The sequence below is a fragment of the Drosophila busckii genome, chromosome X, assembly GCF_011750605.1.
Source record: "Drosophila busckii strain San Diego stock center, stock number 13000-0081.31 chromosome X, ASM1175060v1, whole genome shotgun sequence".
Classification (NCBI taxonomy): Eukaryota; Metazoa; Arthropoda; class Insecta; order Diptera; family Drosophilidae; genus Drosophila; species Drosophila busckii.
The window spans coordinates 15,868,868-15,887,182 of NC_046608.1; the positions used below are offsets into that span (position 1 = coordinate 15,868,868).

General features: G+C 34.6%; 2 protein-coding genes across 4 annotated transcripts; both read right to left on the reverse strand.

Annotated features, from left to right (window-relative positions):
• Positions 1–4,792: 4,792 nt before the first annotated feature.
• LOC108605606 (ELKS/Rab6-interacting/CAST family member 1) lies at positions 4,793–7,985 on the reverse strand. 2 transcript variants are annotated; one of them, XM_017995381.2, is made up of 5 exons: positions 7,898–7,984; positions 7,136–7,318; positions 5,419–7,077; positions 5,193–5,349; positions 4,793–5,121 (listed from the first exon to the last, which is right to left on the reverse strand). In XM_017995381.2, exons 1-5 carry the CDS (start codon positions 7,928–7,930, stop codon positions 5,117–5,119), a joined length of 2,037 nt encoding a protein of 678 aa, XP_017850870.2. In that variant the 5' UTR covers positions 7,931–7,984; the 3' UTR covers positions 4,793–5,116. The 2 variants fall into 2 exon arrangements, with proteins under 2 accessions (XP_017850870.2, XP_017850871.2); XM_017995382.2 differs by lacking the exon at positions 4,793–5,121 and having other exon boundaries at positions 5,342–5,371; positions 7,898–7,985.
• A 3,605-nt stretch (positions 7,986–11,590) lies between these two features.
• On the reverse strand, positions 11,591–12,193 carry LOC108606173. 2 transcript variants are annotated; one of them, XM_017996023.1, is made up of 3 exons: positions 12,115–12,193; positions 11,838–12,055; positions 11,591–11,778 (listed from the first exon to the last, which is right to left on the reverse strand). In XM_017996023.1, the coding sequence occupies exons 2-3, from the start codon at positions 12,024–12,026 to the stop codon at positions 11,602–11,604; spliced, it is 366 nt and encodes a 121-aa protein (XP_017851512.1). In that variant the 5' UTR covers positions 12,027–12,055; positions 12,115–12,193; the 3' UTR covers positions 11,591–11,601. The 2 variants fall into 2 exon arrangements, with proteins under 2 accessions (XP_017851512.1, XP_017851513.1); XM_017996024.1 differs by lacking the exon at positions 12,115–12,193 and having other exon boundaries at positions 11,838–12,100.
• Between the last annotated feature and the right edge of the window lie 6,122 nt (positions 12,194–18,315).

Sequence of the window (18,315 nt, forward strand, 5' to 3'; positions counted from 1 at the left end):
TACCCAAAAGCTTGTAAAATAGCTACGCAAACAAAAAAGTGGGAAATTGTATAAGGGGAAATTTGCTGGCAATGGACCAGTGGGCACACAATAGCAGCCAATAGCCTATGGGAAGTGTTTTGGAGTATGCCTATTTGATTTTGATTGTCATGTCGAGCACATAATGATCGAAGAAGAGCAAGAAGAAGAAAAAAATTGATGCATAAAAAGGGAAATTACAAAAGTAAAGAAATAAATTGAAGAAATCTCTTCATAGATTTAAGTGGAGTAAGCTGAAGAATTTAAATGCATGCAAGATTTAAATTATTATAAGATTCATTTTATTTTTTATCAACTATGAAGCATGAAATAAATATTTATTCAATAGTTTTTAAAAGTACAGAGTCTAAGCATGCCAATAGGCGATTCTAATGGTCTCTTGACTTTCTTGCCCAACTAATTGTAACAGTTGTTTATGCAATTAAGTCTAACGCTTAATAAGCGGTGTTAATTGCTCATCATCAAATCAAAAAAACAAAAAAAAAAGAATCACAGATAACAGCGATCAAAGCATAACCATAAAACCGCAAAGCCAGCCACGCCCACTTTGACACAAAGGCGCACAAGGATCAACAGATGTAGCGTAGTAAATGTTTTAAGGGCGCGCTGCTTATGCCACAATTTGTGGCAGCTTCTTTTGCAACGAAAAACACATGTGTGTCGCTAATTTGAGGCGAAAATCGCTACACGCCCATTTTTGTGCTCGTAATAAAAAAAAAAAAACATTTCATGCAGCGCAGTGCAACCCTCTGGGCTGTTGTTGTTGTTGTTGTTGTCGTGTGGCTTGCAACAAAAGTCAAGTTACACAAAATTATGGCAATTACGTTAAGCAGCCATTTATTTTTATGAGCCCACGAATTATGAATAATTGCGCCAGCAACAACAACAACTAACAACAGTTAAGTTATTGCTGTTGCTGTTGATTTCTTTCGGCTACTTACATAGCCACATACGCGTAAGCTGCTAATTCATGTAGTTTGATTAACACACAAAAGTTTGCAAGTCGCTGTTAACACTTGTTGCATGTCCTTAAGCTATAAGCACTGGCAAATACGCTTACACAGTGGCGTAGCTAAGTGTGTGTCCCCCTTTGCTTAATAATATTTTGAAAATAATTTAAGATTTTTTTACACTTTAGCAAATTATTTTTAAAACTGCTTTGCTAACATATGCCACATATTTTCTTATATTTTTATTAAATATATAGGTATACCGTTATTAATATTTAAATTCCGCAGCATATTTAAAATCAATATAAGCGTCTAAATATAAAAATGTGTTCAATAAATATTGTAAAATTATTATTTTAACATGCCTATGGGAACTTAAAATTTTTAATTATATAAAATTATTGTTATTTAAATGTATATGTATGATCAATTAAAAATGAAAAGAGCGCTGCTGTTTTTTTTTTTACAAAATTGTTATATAAAAATATTGCATTCTTTTTAAAAATATATTGTTAAATATTTGAAAATTTGAGCTCACCCCAAACAATTTCTTTGAAGGTATTGACAGCTATCCAAACATATTAGCGCTGCTCACCAAGAGGGTGTGAGTATGTGTGTGTGTGTGTAGCTATATGTGTGTAGTATTTGTCATTAGGCTCATCAAATACCAATGACTTGGCACTGCGAATTTAGCCTGCAAAAGAAAAAAAAACGTGGCAGAGAATCAGCAAAACCTGACAAATGACAGTGTCAAAGTCATAAAATTTGCAAACTCATGCTGAACGAATTGTAAATGCTCTATCAAAAATATAAAAATACAAAAAAAAACTAATTTAAATTAAATCACAGTTTAGATTTCGAAGCAATATGTATACAGCTTTTAAATTTAATTTAATTGCCTAATATATTATTGTATATAAAATAAATACATTTTTGTATATATTTTAATATAGTGTACGGAATACTTGTTTTTATTCAAGAATTTAATTTTTTATTAACTAACAAATATATTGATTTACATTTTTTTTATATTTGCTGCATTTAAAATTTGTAAGGCTACAATAAATAAATATCTTATGAATAATATTAATAAAAAATCAAATAGCTAAGTTATTGTATGCTATATATTAAATGATTATTTTCATTAAAGAATTTTATTTTTTTATTTTTAGTAAAAATTAAATTTGCATTTCTTTTAAAATGCGCCAAGCAAAAATCTAAAATTTTGCTAATTATTTATTAAAACTCAAACGATTCCAAAATACCACAGCAGCTGCATTTTTTACAGTGTACTCAAACGAACTAACACAGCTACTGACAATTTCCTAAGATGTGTGTGTGTGTTTTTTTCTACAGATATTTTGTGGTTTGAGCGCAGACAGGCGACAACGACAGCGACAGCGACAAGGACAACAATTGACATTCATTGGCCAGTTTGATGGCAGAGCAGAGCCGAAGCAGCTCAGAGACAACCCCTGAGCAAGCGTTCGTGTCTTATTATTATCAACGTTGTGTCTTTTTAGCTGTTGCGATTGATTTTCTCTAACGCCAAAACTTTTGCCAACACATCTACACCCAACCACCCACCCATCCAGCCAGCCGTCGCCATAAAGTGAGCTTGGCTCAAATAAATTACATTGTAATTTGTGTGCTCGTTGTTGTTGCTGAACTGGCTAGACCATGGCAACCCTCGAATATATTTTGTGGCTGTATAGAGTAGGCAAAGAGCTCGTAATTTGATTTCGAGTGGCATCCCCCGCTACCCGCTGCTGCCAACACCCTCACAACGTTTTTGGCATTTGCTCATTTTAAGCTTGGCGACGTGCCCAGCAGCATCCATTGCCGCGCTCTCTCTCTCTCTCTCTCTTTCGCTCTCTATCTCTATCTATCTCACACCCACACTCTTTTGGCCCATCAGTTGCCGCAGTGAGCTCATTTAAAGTTGATGGTGTGTGAAAAAATGTGAACAGATTGTTATGTAATTGAGTTTTTAGGCAGCCGTTTTGAGGTCGCCTTTTGTGGCTGCCTGACTGACTCTCTGACTCTTTGGCTGGTTGGCTGGCTGGCTGGACTCGTTTGGCATCAATGTCCTTGCTTTGCCACTGCCAACTATTTTATGTATTTTTCAGCTCTCTGCTCTTTGTTATACTTCGCCATTATTGTTGTTGTCGTATTTGTTACATTTATTTGTCGCTTGATTTGATTTCAGTTCCCCATTGCCCGCAATATTCTATTCTGTCTGCCCCCTTGTGGTTACTTTGACATTAGCTGGCCAATTTGTGGTGCCAACTGTGGTAACTCAAGTTGTTGTTAGTGGCTGTTGCTGGCATTGGGCTAAGTGTTTTTATATATTAATATTTATTTTTAAATACTAATTTTGGTTTATATTTGTACATATGTATATATTTTCAATTGCAGCTGCATCCAATTGTTGTTAATACTTAAAATATTATATAAATATTTAAACAAAGCTAGAGCTTAAGCTTAAGCTAAAGAAATTACTTGCTCCTGTACAAATATTAGAAAATAAGCATATAATATTATTAATTAAGCTTAAGGAAAATGCTGCAATACAAATAAGAGGCCCCAATAATTTTTAAGTTCTATGTGAAGAGTGAAATTTAAGCTACAGAAATTCTTAATGTTTTTATTCAATTTAATGATGAAAAATTGCTTCGGCATCAAATACAGCACATACATTTCTTATCACTTTCAATAAATTTTTATATTTAATTTAACTTAAAATGCGAATTTTTTAATTTAATTAAATGTTTATTTTTAAAACATTTTTATACATTTTTCAATTTAAATTCCATTTAAGTTGTAGCTCTTTCGGCCTAGAGAGCTGTGCCCTGCTGCCTTTAGAATTCTTGTCGGCAGCTTTTGGCAAAGGGAGAACAAGAAAGGAAAAAATTCAAATTGAAGCGCATTGGTCATGCCTGCCACGATCTTGTCGGCTTGCATGTAACGATTACCAACAACAATAACAATAAGAATAACAAGAGCTACAACAAGAGCAACACTTGCATGCTTGAACTCGTTTACAACTTACTTACAAATTTGCTCACTCACTCAGGCATGCTCTCTCGCTTGCACAATAACTATTTCACTCTCTCACACACACACACACACAAACACACGCTTGACGTGCTGCTTCTTATTAGCTTGCATTTAAAACCCAGCAGGGTTTTCACACCTTGCGCTCCCCACTGTGTGTTGAGCTCTTTTTTGCTCTTGCGCGAGCTCAGAGCACAAAGTGCCGACAATAGAGATGAGCATGGGCCCATGCCGATATAAATACTTCAGACCAGTCTGCGCCGGCACGATAACAACTAATAAAAAAGCTCAGCCAAATTTTGAACACCCTATATAAAGAAAATAATTATACTATATATAAAAGATTAAGTTTCTGAATAAAATAATATTCAGAAGAAACAAACCTATACTATTATAAATTAAAAAAATTCTGATATTATTTATAGGCGCGAACCGGTCAAATTGTTTCATAAATGAAATGAAATGAAAACCACAATTGGGAATTTTATGTGCAGATTTTTTTAAGTTGACCGCGTGACGCAAAGTACGAACATACCCGTACCCATCTCTAGGTCATTGCAAAGATGATAGGTTAGCGAGATAAGCTAGGGTAAGGAGATTGAGAAGATCGGTGGGGGGATATATATGTACAGACAGTTTTGAGCGCAGGCGCACGCGCGGCACAATCAAATTCAAATCACTTTGCATCTTTGAGATCTCAATAAAAATCTTGTTCTGCTGTTGTTATTGTTGCTGTTGCCGCTGACTTTAATTGTTGCTGCAGGAGCAGCAGCTCAAATATTAATTGGTTTTGCGTGAGAGCGAGAGAGTCTGCAGCCATTTCTGGCTAAAGACGCTGACGCCAGCAGCGACGCTGACGCCGACGTTGACGTGGCTACGGCTTTGTCGGCTAACCTTTCTTCTGCTGCTGCTTCTTCTTCTTCTTCTCGAACTGTTTGGTTGCTGCAAAAATTAATTACGATATCATGATTTACAAAATTAGGCGCAAATGTTGGGTTTAGTATTTATTTTTCTGATGTATTTTGATACTCTGATGCGGCACCAATTTAACCAGAAACGGGAAGAACAAATTAGCCTAAATGAAAAAAAAGGACATAAATTAGTACAAGCATAAATTAAAAATCATTAATTTTTTAATTTTATTACCTTCGAAATCTTCTGTGCTGTCCTCGGGTGGAGTGGTGAAATCATTTATGCTCCCCTCAGAAGGCGTGGTGAATTCCTTTGTGCTGCCCTCAGGTGGCGAGGTGAATTCTTTTATGCTGCACTTAGATGACGAGGTGAAATATGTTTGAGAGTGCGACTGTAAATTAAAGCAGTAAACACTAAATGAATTTGATTAGCGATTATTATCATTGGTGATTTGACTTACATCCTTGGTAGCTGGAGCTGAAATCTTTAGTTTGCTCAATTGGTAATCGACCTCTATACGCTTTTGCCGCAGTATGCCAAACAGCTTAGTGACCTGCTCCAAAGCATCCCCATCGGCGAAGCTTTCACCCAACCAATCAAAGGCACTGCCTTCGTCCAGAGTGTTCTTCAAATCCGCGAACTTACGCAGCCTTACCTGCATATGCAGCTTACGGACATTGATCTGATTGCGTTGCTTGTACATCGTCAGCTGATATATGAGCTGCTGCTCTTCCAATCTCATTGACTCAATTTTCTGATTCAGTGAATCAATTTCCGAATTTAAGGCCACGTTCTTGTTTTCAGTGGCGACCAATCCGCTTTGAAGATAACTTATCTTCATGCTGAGCTCCTGCTCCAGCAATTTCGACGACTCAATTTCCCGATTTAGTGCAGTAATTTCTGGATTCAAGTCCACGTTCTTACTGTCAGTGGCGCACAATTCACAAGGCTGATAGCTCAACTTCTGCTCTCTTAATTTCATCGATTCTTCATTCAGTGCAGTAATTTCTGAATTGAGCTCTATGTTCTTGCTTTCAGTGGCGAGCAATCCGCTTCGCAGATTAATAATATGATCTTTGAGCTGCTGCTCCTGAATTTGCATCGACTCAATTTTCTGATTTAGTGCAGCTATTTCCGAACTCACGTTCTTGTTCTCTGTGGTGCTCAATTCAGTACGCTGATAGCTTAGCTTCTGCTGCTCCAATTTCATCGACCCAATTTCCCGATTCAGTGCAGTAATTTCTGTGTTCAAGTCCACGTTCATGTTTTCAGTAGCGACCAATCTGCTCCGAAGACAATTGGTCTCATTGTTAAGCTGCTGCTCCTGCATTTTCATAGACTCAACTTTCTGATTTAATGCAGCTATTTCCGAACTCAAAGATACGTTCCTGTTCATAGTGTCGTCCAATTCACTCCGCTGAGAGTTCAGCTGATTCTCCTCCAATCTTATCGACCCAATTTCCTTTTTCATTGCATCAATTTCCGACATCAAGGCTAGGTTCTTGGCCTCAGTTGCGCTAAATTCACTGCGCAGATAGTTGAGAATCTTCTCCTGCTGATCAATTTTCTGATTCAGTGCAGAAATTTCCAAATTTTTGTTCACGTTCTGGCTCTTAGTTTCGTCTAATTCACTACGCTGATTATTTAACTTGTCGTATAGCTGCTGCTCTTGCAATCTCATTGACTCAATTTTCTGATTCAGTGCATCAATCTGCAAATTCAAATCCAGTTTCTTGTCCCCAGTAGCACCCAATTCACTTAGTTGCTGGTTTAGTTTCTGCTCCTGCAATTTCATTAAGAGAACTTTTTGATTTAACGCCCCAATTTCCAAATTAAGGTCGGCGTTTCTACTCTCAATGATGTCCAAAGCTCTGCGATGTTCACGCTTCTTACGCTCGACCTGTACTTTGTGCTTGGAATTCTTAAACTCTGCGTCGCGCAAATTCTCTTGCATGTCTGCAAACTCCTTCGTAAGTTTCTCCAGACGATTCTCCAAATTCACGCAGTTTTGGCACTCAGCTTGACTCCTGTCTGCCCCTTCGCTATCGCGCAATTTTGCGTTTAGCTCATCAATTGTTCTGTCCTTATTCGTCAGCAGTGTATCATAATAACCCTTTACCTGTTGGCTCCATTTGTTTTACATCTCAGACTTAAATATTGACAATTTATAGGCTTACCATGGTCATATGTTCATCATTATAGTCCCATGGTCCTTCCAGTAGCATAAATACCAATTTTTTCTGTATCTTTTTCAGATTTTCGGTAGCCGCATCGAGATCAGTGGTCCGTTCTAGCATTTCTTCTATAAACTTGTTAGGGCTAAACGGCGGAATGTTCTCGTTGGCTTCGCCAGTGGATTTCTAGCAGAGAAAAAATAAAAATTTTAACAAAATATTTCAACTTTAAGTAGTAAAATTATTGAAGAGCTAACGTGCTTGCACGAAAAGTTTTAATTAATATTTTTATTTAATAAATTGCAAAAGGCTCGTGTCCTTCCGAAAAATATCGAAAATATTTTTTAAAACTTTCAAATACTAAACGAAAGTATTTATCGGAAAAAAAAATCATCTTCACCGTTGCTCAAAGTCAAAGTGTATACAAACTGAACTGAAGATATTGCAACTAAGTAGCCTTTTCGTTCTACGTTTATATTTTGTTATTGAATGTCAAGCTATTATTATCATTATATTATTGTCATTGTCAATGCAGCTGAGAAAAACTGCCTAAAATCATGATGCGGTCCATGACTAGGCAACTGCCCCACGCGTTATACCGTTAGGACCACAAAGTCTGCAAAGAAGTGCGCAATGTTTGCATCCGCGAGAGCTTGAGGCTGTAGCTTGAGGCTCTATGTCCGACACCTTAGTGTGGACTCGTCTGCACACACACTCACACACACACACACACACACGCGTATAATCTTTTGCACTGGTACTCACCCATTTCAATGCCATATTTTCAATATCGGACATTTTTATTTCACAAAATATATTCTGTATTTTTATTTCACTATATAATAAATATATTATTTATATTTTATGTTGTTTTCTCTACGATGTTTGCTTGCTACTGACTAAGAATTCAAAAGCTTATATAGTCTAGCCAGCACATTTGACATTGGTTGCCGGAATGCTTTGATTACAGGAATTTTGGTTGCAAGAATTTTATTTTATTCATTTAAATGAATAAATTTAAAATTTTAATGTATAAATTGCTATAATATGTATGCATGTTTTTATTATAATATTAATTTATTTTTAAAAATATAATTATAATTTCAATAAACAAATTGTGCTATTTAATTTGCTTGTTGCAATTGTAATTAAGTAAAAATATTTTTATTTATGTATTTCAGCGCTACTAAATCCGTATTTATGTTATTTAAAAAATATTGGCAATGGCTGTGCATTAAAAATTGTTTTCTTCAATGTTTTAAGCCAAAAAGCTTAGAAACGTCTTGGCAACTGAAATGCGGCGATAAATTTAGTTATTGAAGCTTAATTTAAGAATAATGGCTTATAAATGATAAAGTGGGCCTTGCCACGCCCAGCAGGGCACACACACAAACATACACCAAAGCAGAAGAATAATGTATAAGAATTTGATGGACACGTACAAGTCATCAGTGGCTTTCATTATGGATGCTGGGCTGTTGGTTGGGTGGGGTTTGGCTGTGGCATGCCACAAATTGTGCCCTCATTCATTTTCATAAGCGCTAAGCTGCCTATGCGCCACGCCCCATTCTTGGCTGCGGGGCTGGGCTGCCACTGTTACAATTTTATTGTACGAGCAGCAACAAAAAGGGGCGCAAGCAATTAAGACTGTGGCATGCAGCAAGTGCAGCAGCAGTTGCAACAGTTGCAACATTCGCCTTTTTGCATACGCGCATTTTTTTATTAATGTCATATCAACGCCCCGAAAAATGCAAAAAAGAAAAAACTGCCACGCCCCTTACGGTCAGCGCAGGTTGACAACTCAATTGTTTGCTGGGCCGTCATTAAAAATCATTTTTGTTGCAAAAAACGATATACATATATATAAACATTTGTATGCCTAACAGCGTTAACAACAACAATAAAAAAATTGGAGCTAATTTGATTAATATGCAATGGGGCAGCTTCCCTAATGATGGGAAATGCTCTGGCATTTGGGCTCCCAAGCTCTCGTTGCGGACGCAACAAAAATATTCGCACGTAGCATTAATTGCGCAAGTAATTAGTGCACAAGTGTCCCCGATATCAAATGGAGCACTCATCACCGACAATCTTTAAGCCATAGCCTCAGCTTAAGCGCCTCAGGTTGTTTTTTTTTTTTTTTGTTTTAGCTAAGCCGCAGCAGCTTCACTTCCTCCAACTTAAAGCACCAAAGGGGCAGCAATTTTAATTGCACATTTGTCATAGCAACTGTTTAATTTAATACGCAGCTCTAATCGCTGCAGTTTTTAATTGTTGTCTATATTTAGTTTGCGAGCTATTAGTTTTTAAATGCAATGCAAATATTTGAACAATTTAAATGTAAATTTTAAATATAAAATAAGTTTGGCAAATTAAATTTACGAATTGTGAAAATTGCGAAATATTTTTCATCAAATATAGAGCAACAACCAATGTGAAATTAAAACCTTTTTAAAAATTTTAATTTATAAAGAAATAATTCTAAGCTTGCAGAAGCTTCAATTAATTTTTTTTTTTTGATTATGTTTTTAGCTATGAACAAACAGCAATTTAATAATTAAGCAAAAATGCTAACTTTTATATTTACATATATATAAACAATTTAAGTTGTTTAAAAATTGTGTTTCTAAATTAAAAATATGCTTAATTGAAAATAAAATGAAATGAAAACTTGTGCAAAATAAGAATTTCCACTAAAACCGCAAGAAAGCTTCACTGTATTTTATATAAAATTAACTAACATTGCTAAAAAATTTTATATAAATTAAGAATGAGCTCGTATCATGTTTTTCAAATAGTATTGGATTTATATTTATTTGTAAGGATACGATGACTCAGCAACTCTAGAAACTTCCTTTTTTCATTGCTCTGCTTCTTATTAATTAAGAGAGTTGCCTAATAATCCTAAATTAGTCGCAGGTGCTACGACGGAGTACATTTAGCAACTAACTGAGTACAATTACTAACTAAGATTTAATAATAGAAGTTTTAAACTCATGATTTTTTATCATTTTGTTTGTTTATTAACTAACTTATATATATTATAAATTAAAGCTAAATTATCATAAGACTAAAATAAAATTAAATAGCAGTTGTAACTAAAATATTATATATTTATAAATTATATAGTATACAAAATTATAGAGTAAAAGTTTATTTAATATGCTCAGAATATTACAAAAAATATAAAAATAGTTATTGCAAAGCCTACATTTTTTTCAAAATATTAACATTTAATATAAATATTAGCATATAATAAAAATATCGCGTTGCTTTTGCCCCAAAACCCTTTATTAAAAATTTTAATTTTTTTTTTTTAATGGTTCTGATTTAATTTTGAATATTTAACTACTAGCCAAGGTATCGCTTTGAACTGTCTGTCACTGAAATCGAGTTAAAGCCCTTAAGATAATTTGCCTAATCCAGGACACATGCAATAATTTCACGGTGCAGCCGCAGGCTCGAGCGCTAGTGCTCCTTGGGGAGACGAGAGCTGGGGCGCAGAGCTGACAGGCTTGCATGCAACCTGGCTGGCATATCCTTGACGCACGTCCAGGCTTTGCCAGATTTCGACACGGACCGAGCATATTTCACGCCTACTTTGGCCTCAACCGTCTGCTGAGCCGTGCTGAACAAACAAACAACCACCCAAGGCGATAAGGATATGACAAATTTCAAAAAAAAAAAAAAAAAACAGCAACAAACAAAAAGCTGAGCGCACAAAAAAAAAAAGGTGAACGTCGTCAGCGGCTTTAGGTTTTGGGCTTGAGCTTCAAAAAGAGCGAAAATGAAGTCAAGATTGCAATCGAGCCATTGCGGGCTGGGTGGGGTGGGGTTGGGGGGGTGTTACGCAGGACTTTAATCAATCGCAACCGATTTGTCGGCTTAACATGTACAACATGACGTAAATAGTGGGAAAAGTAACAGTAACAGGAAACCCCAGAAGGGTGTTGCGCATTAAAGTGAGCAATCGACAAGGATTAGCGACTCGCTCTCTCTCCCACTCTCTTGCTGTCTCTTTGTTTTTAAATGCTTGTCCCAGGATTAGCGGTTAGTTTGTCTGAACAAAGTGGCAAGCTAATAGTTGAGAGCGTGAGAAGCAGAGCAGAGCATGAGAATTTGTCTAGAGGGGAGAGAAGGTCAAAGTAAGATACTTAAGAGCGGCGTCTCTAATAATTAAAAAATTAACTTAGCAAACTCTGCTTAATTAATTATATTAAAACATAGCTAAACAAACATTTTTGCATTGTACAATTTATTTAAAAATTAAAATTGAATTATTTAAATATACTTATTTTGAATTTTTATACATTTATTATACATATAAGCTAATTTAAAAACTCAAATGCTGTTTAAATATTTAAAAACAAATTTTTTTTGTCTATTTTTATATATTTCTATTTGAACAATTTTATTATATATTTGTCATACATTAATTTCAAATAGCTCAATTTCTATTGAATAAAAATTCAAAATTTATTTCTTTTGTTGTTTTGTTTGGTTTTCTTTTCTTGCAGCTGCTGCTGCAATTCCGCAAACTCTTCCGTAAGATCCTCCAGACGACTCTCCAGATCCACACGCCTTACGTTTAGCTCATCAATTCTGTACTCCCTATTCTTCAGCAGCATATCATAGTAACCTTTTATCTGTAGACTCAATTTGTTTTACATAACAGACTTTCAGAATTCAGAATTCATAAGCTTACCAATGCCAAATGTTCATTCTTATATTGCTTTGGATCTTCCAGCAGCATTAATAATAATGCCTGATGTATCTTAGCCTCCATATCGGTGGCCATATCAAGATCTCTGGGGCGAGCTAGCACTTCTTTTAACAACTGGTCGGCGCTAAATGGCGGAATGTCACTTGTGTTACTCTCGTTACCTTCGGCCATTTTTAATTCACAAAATATTTGCTTGCAGACTTAATTGAATTGAAAATAAATATTACTTATTTCAGCATATATATATATATTATTTTACTTCTGAATATTCGTTGCTGAACACAATTTTTTGATGCTTCCACGAGTGTGTAAATTATTTAGCTCCAGTACATTTTACATTTGACATTTGGCTTCAGGCATGCTTTGATTAAAAGGATTCATACTTAATGTACATTTAAAACAATATACAGACATATAAACACACATGTATATAAAAATATACATAATATAAACTAAGTTAAGGTAACAGTCGGGTAGAGAAGTACAAAAGCTTAAGCTATAACTATGAGTATTCGTTGTTTATAATTCGTTTTGAAATGGAAGTATTTGTGTTTTAGAAACTTAAGTTAAATGCTTCTTACTTGGAGGGCAGCAGCAGCATTTTGAGCTTGTCTCGTTGTAGGTGAAAAACGCAATTATTATATAATATAAAATATATATATTTCGTTATTGAAGCTTAATTTAATAATAATAGCTTATAAATTAGTTTATATCTTTTATAAGTATGTATATAATTATTACAAATTATTGTATATATTTTATACGTATACAATTATTAATTTTCTATTTACGTTCAACTGAAACTCTATTTAATTTCATTTTAAATAAAGTATCGAAGTAAAAGGTAAGCTTGGGTTTAATTTGAGCTTGGGCATATGTAGAACAATTAGAAAATTCCATATTCTATTTCTATCTCAGTTAGCGACTATACAAAAATCGATAGCTATGGCTATAAGTTAAGTATCTGCGGCATTAAATGGTAAAGTGTTTGCTTAACTTGGCATTAATCTCAATTAAATGATGTGAAACCAGTTTGTAACCCTACCCACCCCCCCACACTCGATGTTTGGTGGGCTTGTTAAGGCAATCCCGACGGGGTGTTAAACGCTGCCGTTTCTTTCTTTTCATTGTTTTGGCAACACACACACACACACACACACACACACACACGCCACACTCAAAATATTATCAAAATACTTATCAAACAATAAAGTAAAGTTGCCCCGTGTGCAGCAGAGTGAGATAGCAATAGCGCTGCTTGGGTTAGGGTTAGCTTTTAGGGGTTAAGGCTGCGCCTTGGCTTGGCTCGTGCCTATAAGTCTCTCAGTCTTTATGTAGATTTTGTTGATTTATCTGCATTTTGTTGGGATTTTCTGGTCACTATCGCCGCAAATCTGTGGCATACAAAAGCCGCACGCGACCTTCATAAAAATACTGGACCAAAATCTAATTTTCCATTCCGAGGGGGTTGGCCTGCCATTTGATTGCAATAAACTTGACGTTCCATCCCGGGTGTCATTTGACTGACGATGCATTCTTATCAAAACAAGCAAATCGCATAAAAACTACCAAAACTCCCCCCCCACCCCACTGGGGTGTGGACTCTCAAGGGTTCTTTTGTAGCCAGACAATGGCCTAAGCCGATGTCGAGTTAACGATTAGTTATTGTAGTCGTATTTAAAGACTCTTATAGACAAATTCGATTGCTGTCTCGCTAACGTTCTTTATAACTTGGCAATAAAAATAAGAGTTACAACAAATCAAAATCCGAAGTGAGTGACTTGGCAGATAAGAAAAAAACGCAGACATTTTTTATATATGTAACTTTCAATTTAGAAAAATGGAGCAACTAATTCTAAATTTATATTAGCGACATTAAAATTTAAAAGGCTAAAGTAAGTGACAAGAAGTTTAAGACAAGTAATAAATATCAAAGATAGTGAAAAAGATTTAACAAAAAAATAATAATATAGCTAAAAATATTTAAAAACAACAAAAGTAATACTAAATAATATGCGAGCTATTACTATTACTATTAATTGTTATCAAAATATAACAATATAAAAAATACAAGCTATTACTTACTATAACTATTTCTATTACAATTTATATTACTATTAATATTACTATTGATTGCTATCAAAATACAATTAATTAACTTTTAATTTATAATATAAAAATTAATTTTCAATTTTGATTATAAAAAATACAATTTTCTTATTTTTTTAAATTAAATTTTTTTAAATTAAAAAAATAAGATTTATGTTACCTATTTTAAATATTTGCATATTAATTTCTACATATTTCTTTATTTTTTTCATAATTGAATTGGATTTCATTTATTTATAAGAAATAAAACAGTCTTGAGCTATAAACATAGCTATGAGCATATGGGCTTTTTATCGCCAAGTCGAGAGCGAGATGGAGCGGGAAAGAAAGAGAGAGAGAGAGAGAGAGAGAGCTTGGAAGCTTCCGCACGTTGGGACAGTAATGAGCACCTTGGCGCGTTCAAAATGACAACCTGCGCGTAAATTGGATTACTTCATTGCCCAGTGTTCCAAGATAAGGGCCAAGAACCAGAAAGTCGGCTAAGATCAAGCAGAGGCAGTGCCAAATGCGAAATGAAAAAAGGATATACACAAAGCAGGCGTAGCAAAGAAAACCAAAAAATAAATAAAAAATGCGAAATGTATAAATAAATACAATTTGGCGTAGCCCAGCATTTGGCCGATTGATTTCTGCAGCACGAACAAATGGCAGCATTTGAGCAGCAACTTGACTAGAGCGGAGGGGCGAAGGCAGTGCGGGGGGTGTGGCAGTTTGAGTCGACTCAGAGCTCACAGAGCTCGCAGCTCGCAAATTGCCGCATATTTGTTGAGTAATTACGCTTTAACTTGTAATAAAGAAGACAAACAATAAAACGAGCAAAAGCCAAAAGACTTGAAGTTAGCAACAACAGCAGCCGCAGCCGCAGCAGCAGCTCCTCGGAAAGAGCCGTAGGCCAGGGGGTTGGGGGGCAGAGGTGCGAGCTTGAGCTGTTGTACCCCCATCTGGCGGCGTGTTCTCAATTGAAAAGCGTGCATAACAAACGTGAACGAAGCCGCAAACCCGTAAATTGGCTAAGAAGTCAGTCAAGAGCAGCCAACAGGGCCAAAACAGGCTACACAAAATCCAAAAACGTCTTTGACAACGTTTATGCGGCAGCCTAATTGTGGCTAGCTTGATTATGAAGAGTTCATTGATTTTGTACATAAAATCAAATATAATTAGAGCGTTGCTTGGATTGCGAATTGTTCAAAAATGTAATAATATTAATTTATGTAGTTCTAATTTAATGTATTTTGTCGCTTTTAAAGTAGTTTTAAATATTAGATAAGAAAAATAAATATTTGACATGAGCAAAAATATTTTCTTTATTATATGTGTTTTAAATTATGGTTATAGCTATATAATATAATATTTAATATTGCATATATGCCATTTTAAATTATTTTTTAATTACATTTTCAAATGAATTTTCAAGCACAGCTTTTAATATTATAAAAAATTGTTTAAATTTAAAAATATATACATATATGAAAATATAAAAATGCTATAAAAATGCTGTTGGAATTCTAAATTAATTTAAATTTAAAGCTTGCTTTATAAAATACTTTTAATATCTTAACTCTTAACACGCATAAACCGAAACATGTCTCTCGCTCTCTCTCTTGCTCTCACTCTTAGTTAGACGTAAAACAAATCTTTGCACTAAGCAGGGCAGAAAGCAAGAAAAAAAAATAAGCTGAAACTTCAAAAGCTCAAAGAGGCAAACGTAACAGCGTTTAATTTACTACATAGAGGATGCAGCGAGAACAGCAAAGAGAGAGAGAGAGAGAGAGAGAGAGAGAGAGAGAGAGAGAGTGAAGGTTTGACTTGACTGTGGCTGTGGCTTGGGCAAAACCATAAAATGCATTATTATGCTAAATGACTATAAAAATCACGTTTACAATCCATTTATGCCTGGGATAATAACCCATCTCTTTTGAACTGCGGCGCAGCGCAGCGAAAAAAGGAAGAAGCACTGGACACAACAAGCAAAAAGCCCTGAAAGGCAGCATTTGTTTACGCCGCGAATAATTGAGTTATCTGATCCCTAAGCTAGCGCATAAGACAGACAGACGCACACACACACACACACACACACACACACAGAGAAGAGAATAACAAGACTAGGCGAAGTAAGTGAACGAAAGAGAGAATGGGAGAGTGGAGTGGGGGGTGGGGGGATGCCAACTGCATTGCATGTTTTGGGCAGCAGGTAGGTGTGGCTGGCTGCACTACGCTCGCATTAGATGGCAACGCCGCCCCGCTCTCTCTCTCTCTCTCTCTTTTGCTGTTAATGACTTTATTTGGTTGCTGCGTTAATGGGGGCGCAGTCGCTGTCGCTGTTTACGCAGGCAGCGCAAATTGAAAGCGCATTTCGTAAAATTTTTCACACCTGAAAATTGTTTCGTTGTTCAAGAAGAACGCTGGACTGACTGACACGCGCACCGCAGGAGGGAACACAAGTGTGTGTGAGCGAGACAGCGCGATACCCAATACCTTGCCAAGTGCAGCGAATTTTTTTCCTCTTCTCTTGCTTGCGGCCAACACTTTTCACATAGCGCCGCAGCCGGCTGCCCACAACTCACTTAACTAAAAAAAAGGCCAAAAGGTGCCGACCAGCGGCTGCAATTAATCAAAATTTAATTTCAAAAAGCGACGTCAGCATTGCACTTGAAACAGCCAAAAAAAAAAAAACAAAAAAATTGTTTTTTGTTAAAGAGAAAACTGGTCAAAGAAAATGTAATTAATCACAAGGCGTTTGCTTGCCTCGTTTCATTTTCACAAACACAAATGAAAAGCCATCAAACCGCACACAAAAGGCGACAAAACAACAAACCAAAAAATTATATACATATATACAAGTGTATAAGTAAGTTGGCGCCTCCCCCCCAGCCCTAAGCAAAGCGTAGCTTCAAAAGAAATAACCGTTATAAGCGCTACATAAATAATATGCTCACGGGCAATTCAATGTTTAAATATTATACTGACTAGCACGCTTTTCTATTCAACAAGTGAAAATAGCAGCTGTCAATAGAAAATCTTTCACATAACATTAACTAAATCAACTCGTTTAGCTTAGACTATAATAATCATTTTTTATGGAGCAGGCTTTCATCGAAAAGCTTTCAAATTTGTTATTTAATTGATTGAAATATGTAGCACTGCGTTAACGGTACAAATAATTAAATAACTCTTATAACACACAATTTAAAAATTTTAATTCTTAAATTGTTAACAATTTATGTTACGAACTAAATAGCTTTCATGGCTCATTGTAGATAATTTTTTAAATTTTAAATAATTAAAAAACTACACTTAAATTGTAATTAGTTTTTTTTAAAGAGTTAAGTAATTCGTATATCCAGAATATAAAAGTGTTCAAATTATTTTTAAATTTCGAATAGATTAAACTAATACTTTTAAATTGCTTTAATTTATTTTAAGACATTATTACTTGACTTACCTGTTACTGTTTAATTTCATGTTTCGTAGTTATCTATAAAACATTAAGCAACATATTTTAATTAATTTTGATATAAAATACTATTAAAATAATTTAATTTAGCCACACTAATAATTGTTCAATTGCTTAAAATCAGAAATTTGTAACATAAAATTGTTTACTATTTAAAATTAAATGCTAGATATTAAAATAATTTATTTAATGTTTACCTGTTGTCATTTATAAGCATAATTTACACTTAGATATTAACTAAAAACTTAATAAAATAAATAATTTATTGAACTGACAAACATGAACACTAGAGGGCACTTTAAATTATCGATAGCTGGCAGCCATGAGCACTGGAGAGCGCTTAAGATTATCGATATAAACAATGCTGCCATACAGTTGAAATTAAATACAAGACCGGTTCTTTTTTGTAAGTTTGTTTTTTATTTTTATTTATTAAAAATTTGTTTATATTGCCTTTCCCATTGCTCATTTGCCTTGTGACCATAACATTTGTTTTTGCTTGCACGTAATGCTGGTCGTTAATTTATTTATTTATTCTTATTTCTTTCCTTACATACATTAATATATATGCATGTATATATATTTGTTTGCTCTTCATTTTTGGTTGTATTTGTTTTATTGCTTATATCAGTGTTTTAAACATTAGATTTAACAAAAAATTATAGCCAATTGTGTTAAACATTGTAAATAGTGTTTTAATTTGAGTATTTAAGCATTGATTATTGTTTTAACTAAATCGCGAAAAATAGAACCGAATTGAACTGAAAAAGAAATTTTGTAGTTTTTATGTACGCATAAATAATATATATATAATTATATATATATAAATAATAATAACTATGTACAAGGTACAGTAATAAAAATAAAAACACAAAAAAATATATATTGTATGTATAA

Excerpts from the sequence above, each read along its gene's own strand:
- LOC108605606 (XM_017995381.2), bottom strand. The coding sequence starts at position 7,930 with ATGTCCGATATTGAAAATATGGCATTGAAATGG. Across the intron at positions 7,319-7,897 it reads AAAATATGGCATTGAAATGG|AAATCCACTGGCGAAGCCAA; the intron begins GTGAGTACCAGT and ends TTTCTCTGCTAG. Across the intron at positions 7,078-7,135 it reads ATGATGAACATATGACCATG|GTAAAGGGTTATTATGATAC; the intron begins GTAAGCCTATAA and ends TGGAGCCAACAG.
- LOC108606173 (XM_017996023.1), bottom strand. The coding sequence starts at position 12,026 with ATGGCCGAAGGTAACGAGAGTAACACAAGTGACATTCCGCCATTTAGC. Across the intron at positions 11,779-11,837 it reads AGAATGAACATTTGGCATTG|ATAAAAGGTTACTATGATAT; the intron begins GTAAGCTTATGA and ends TTGAGTCTACAG.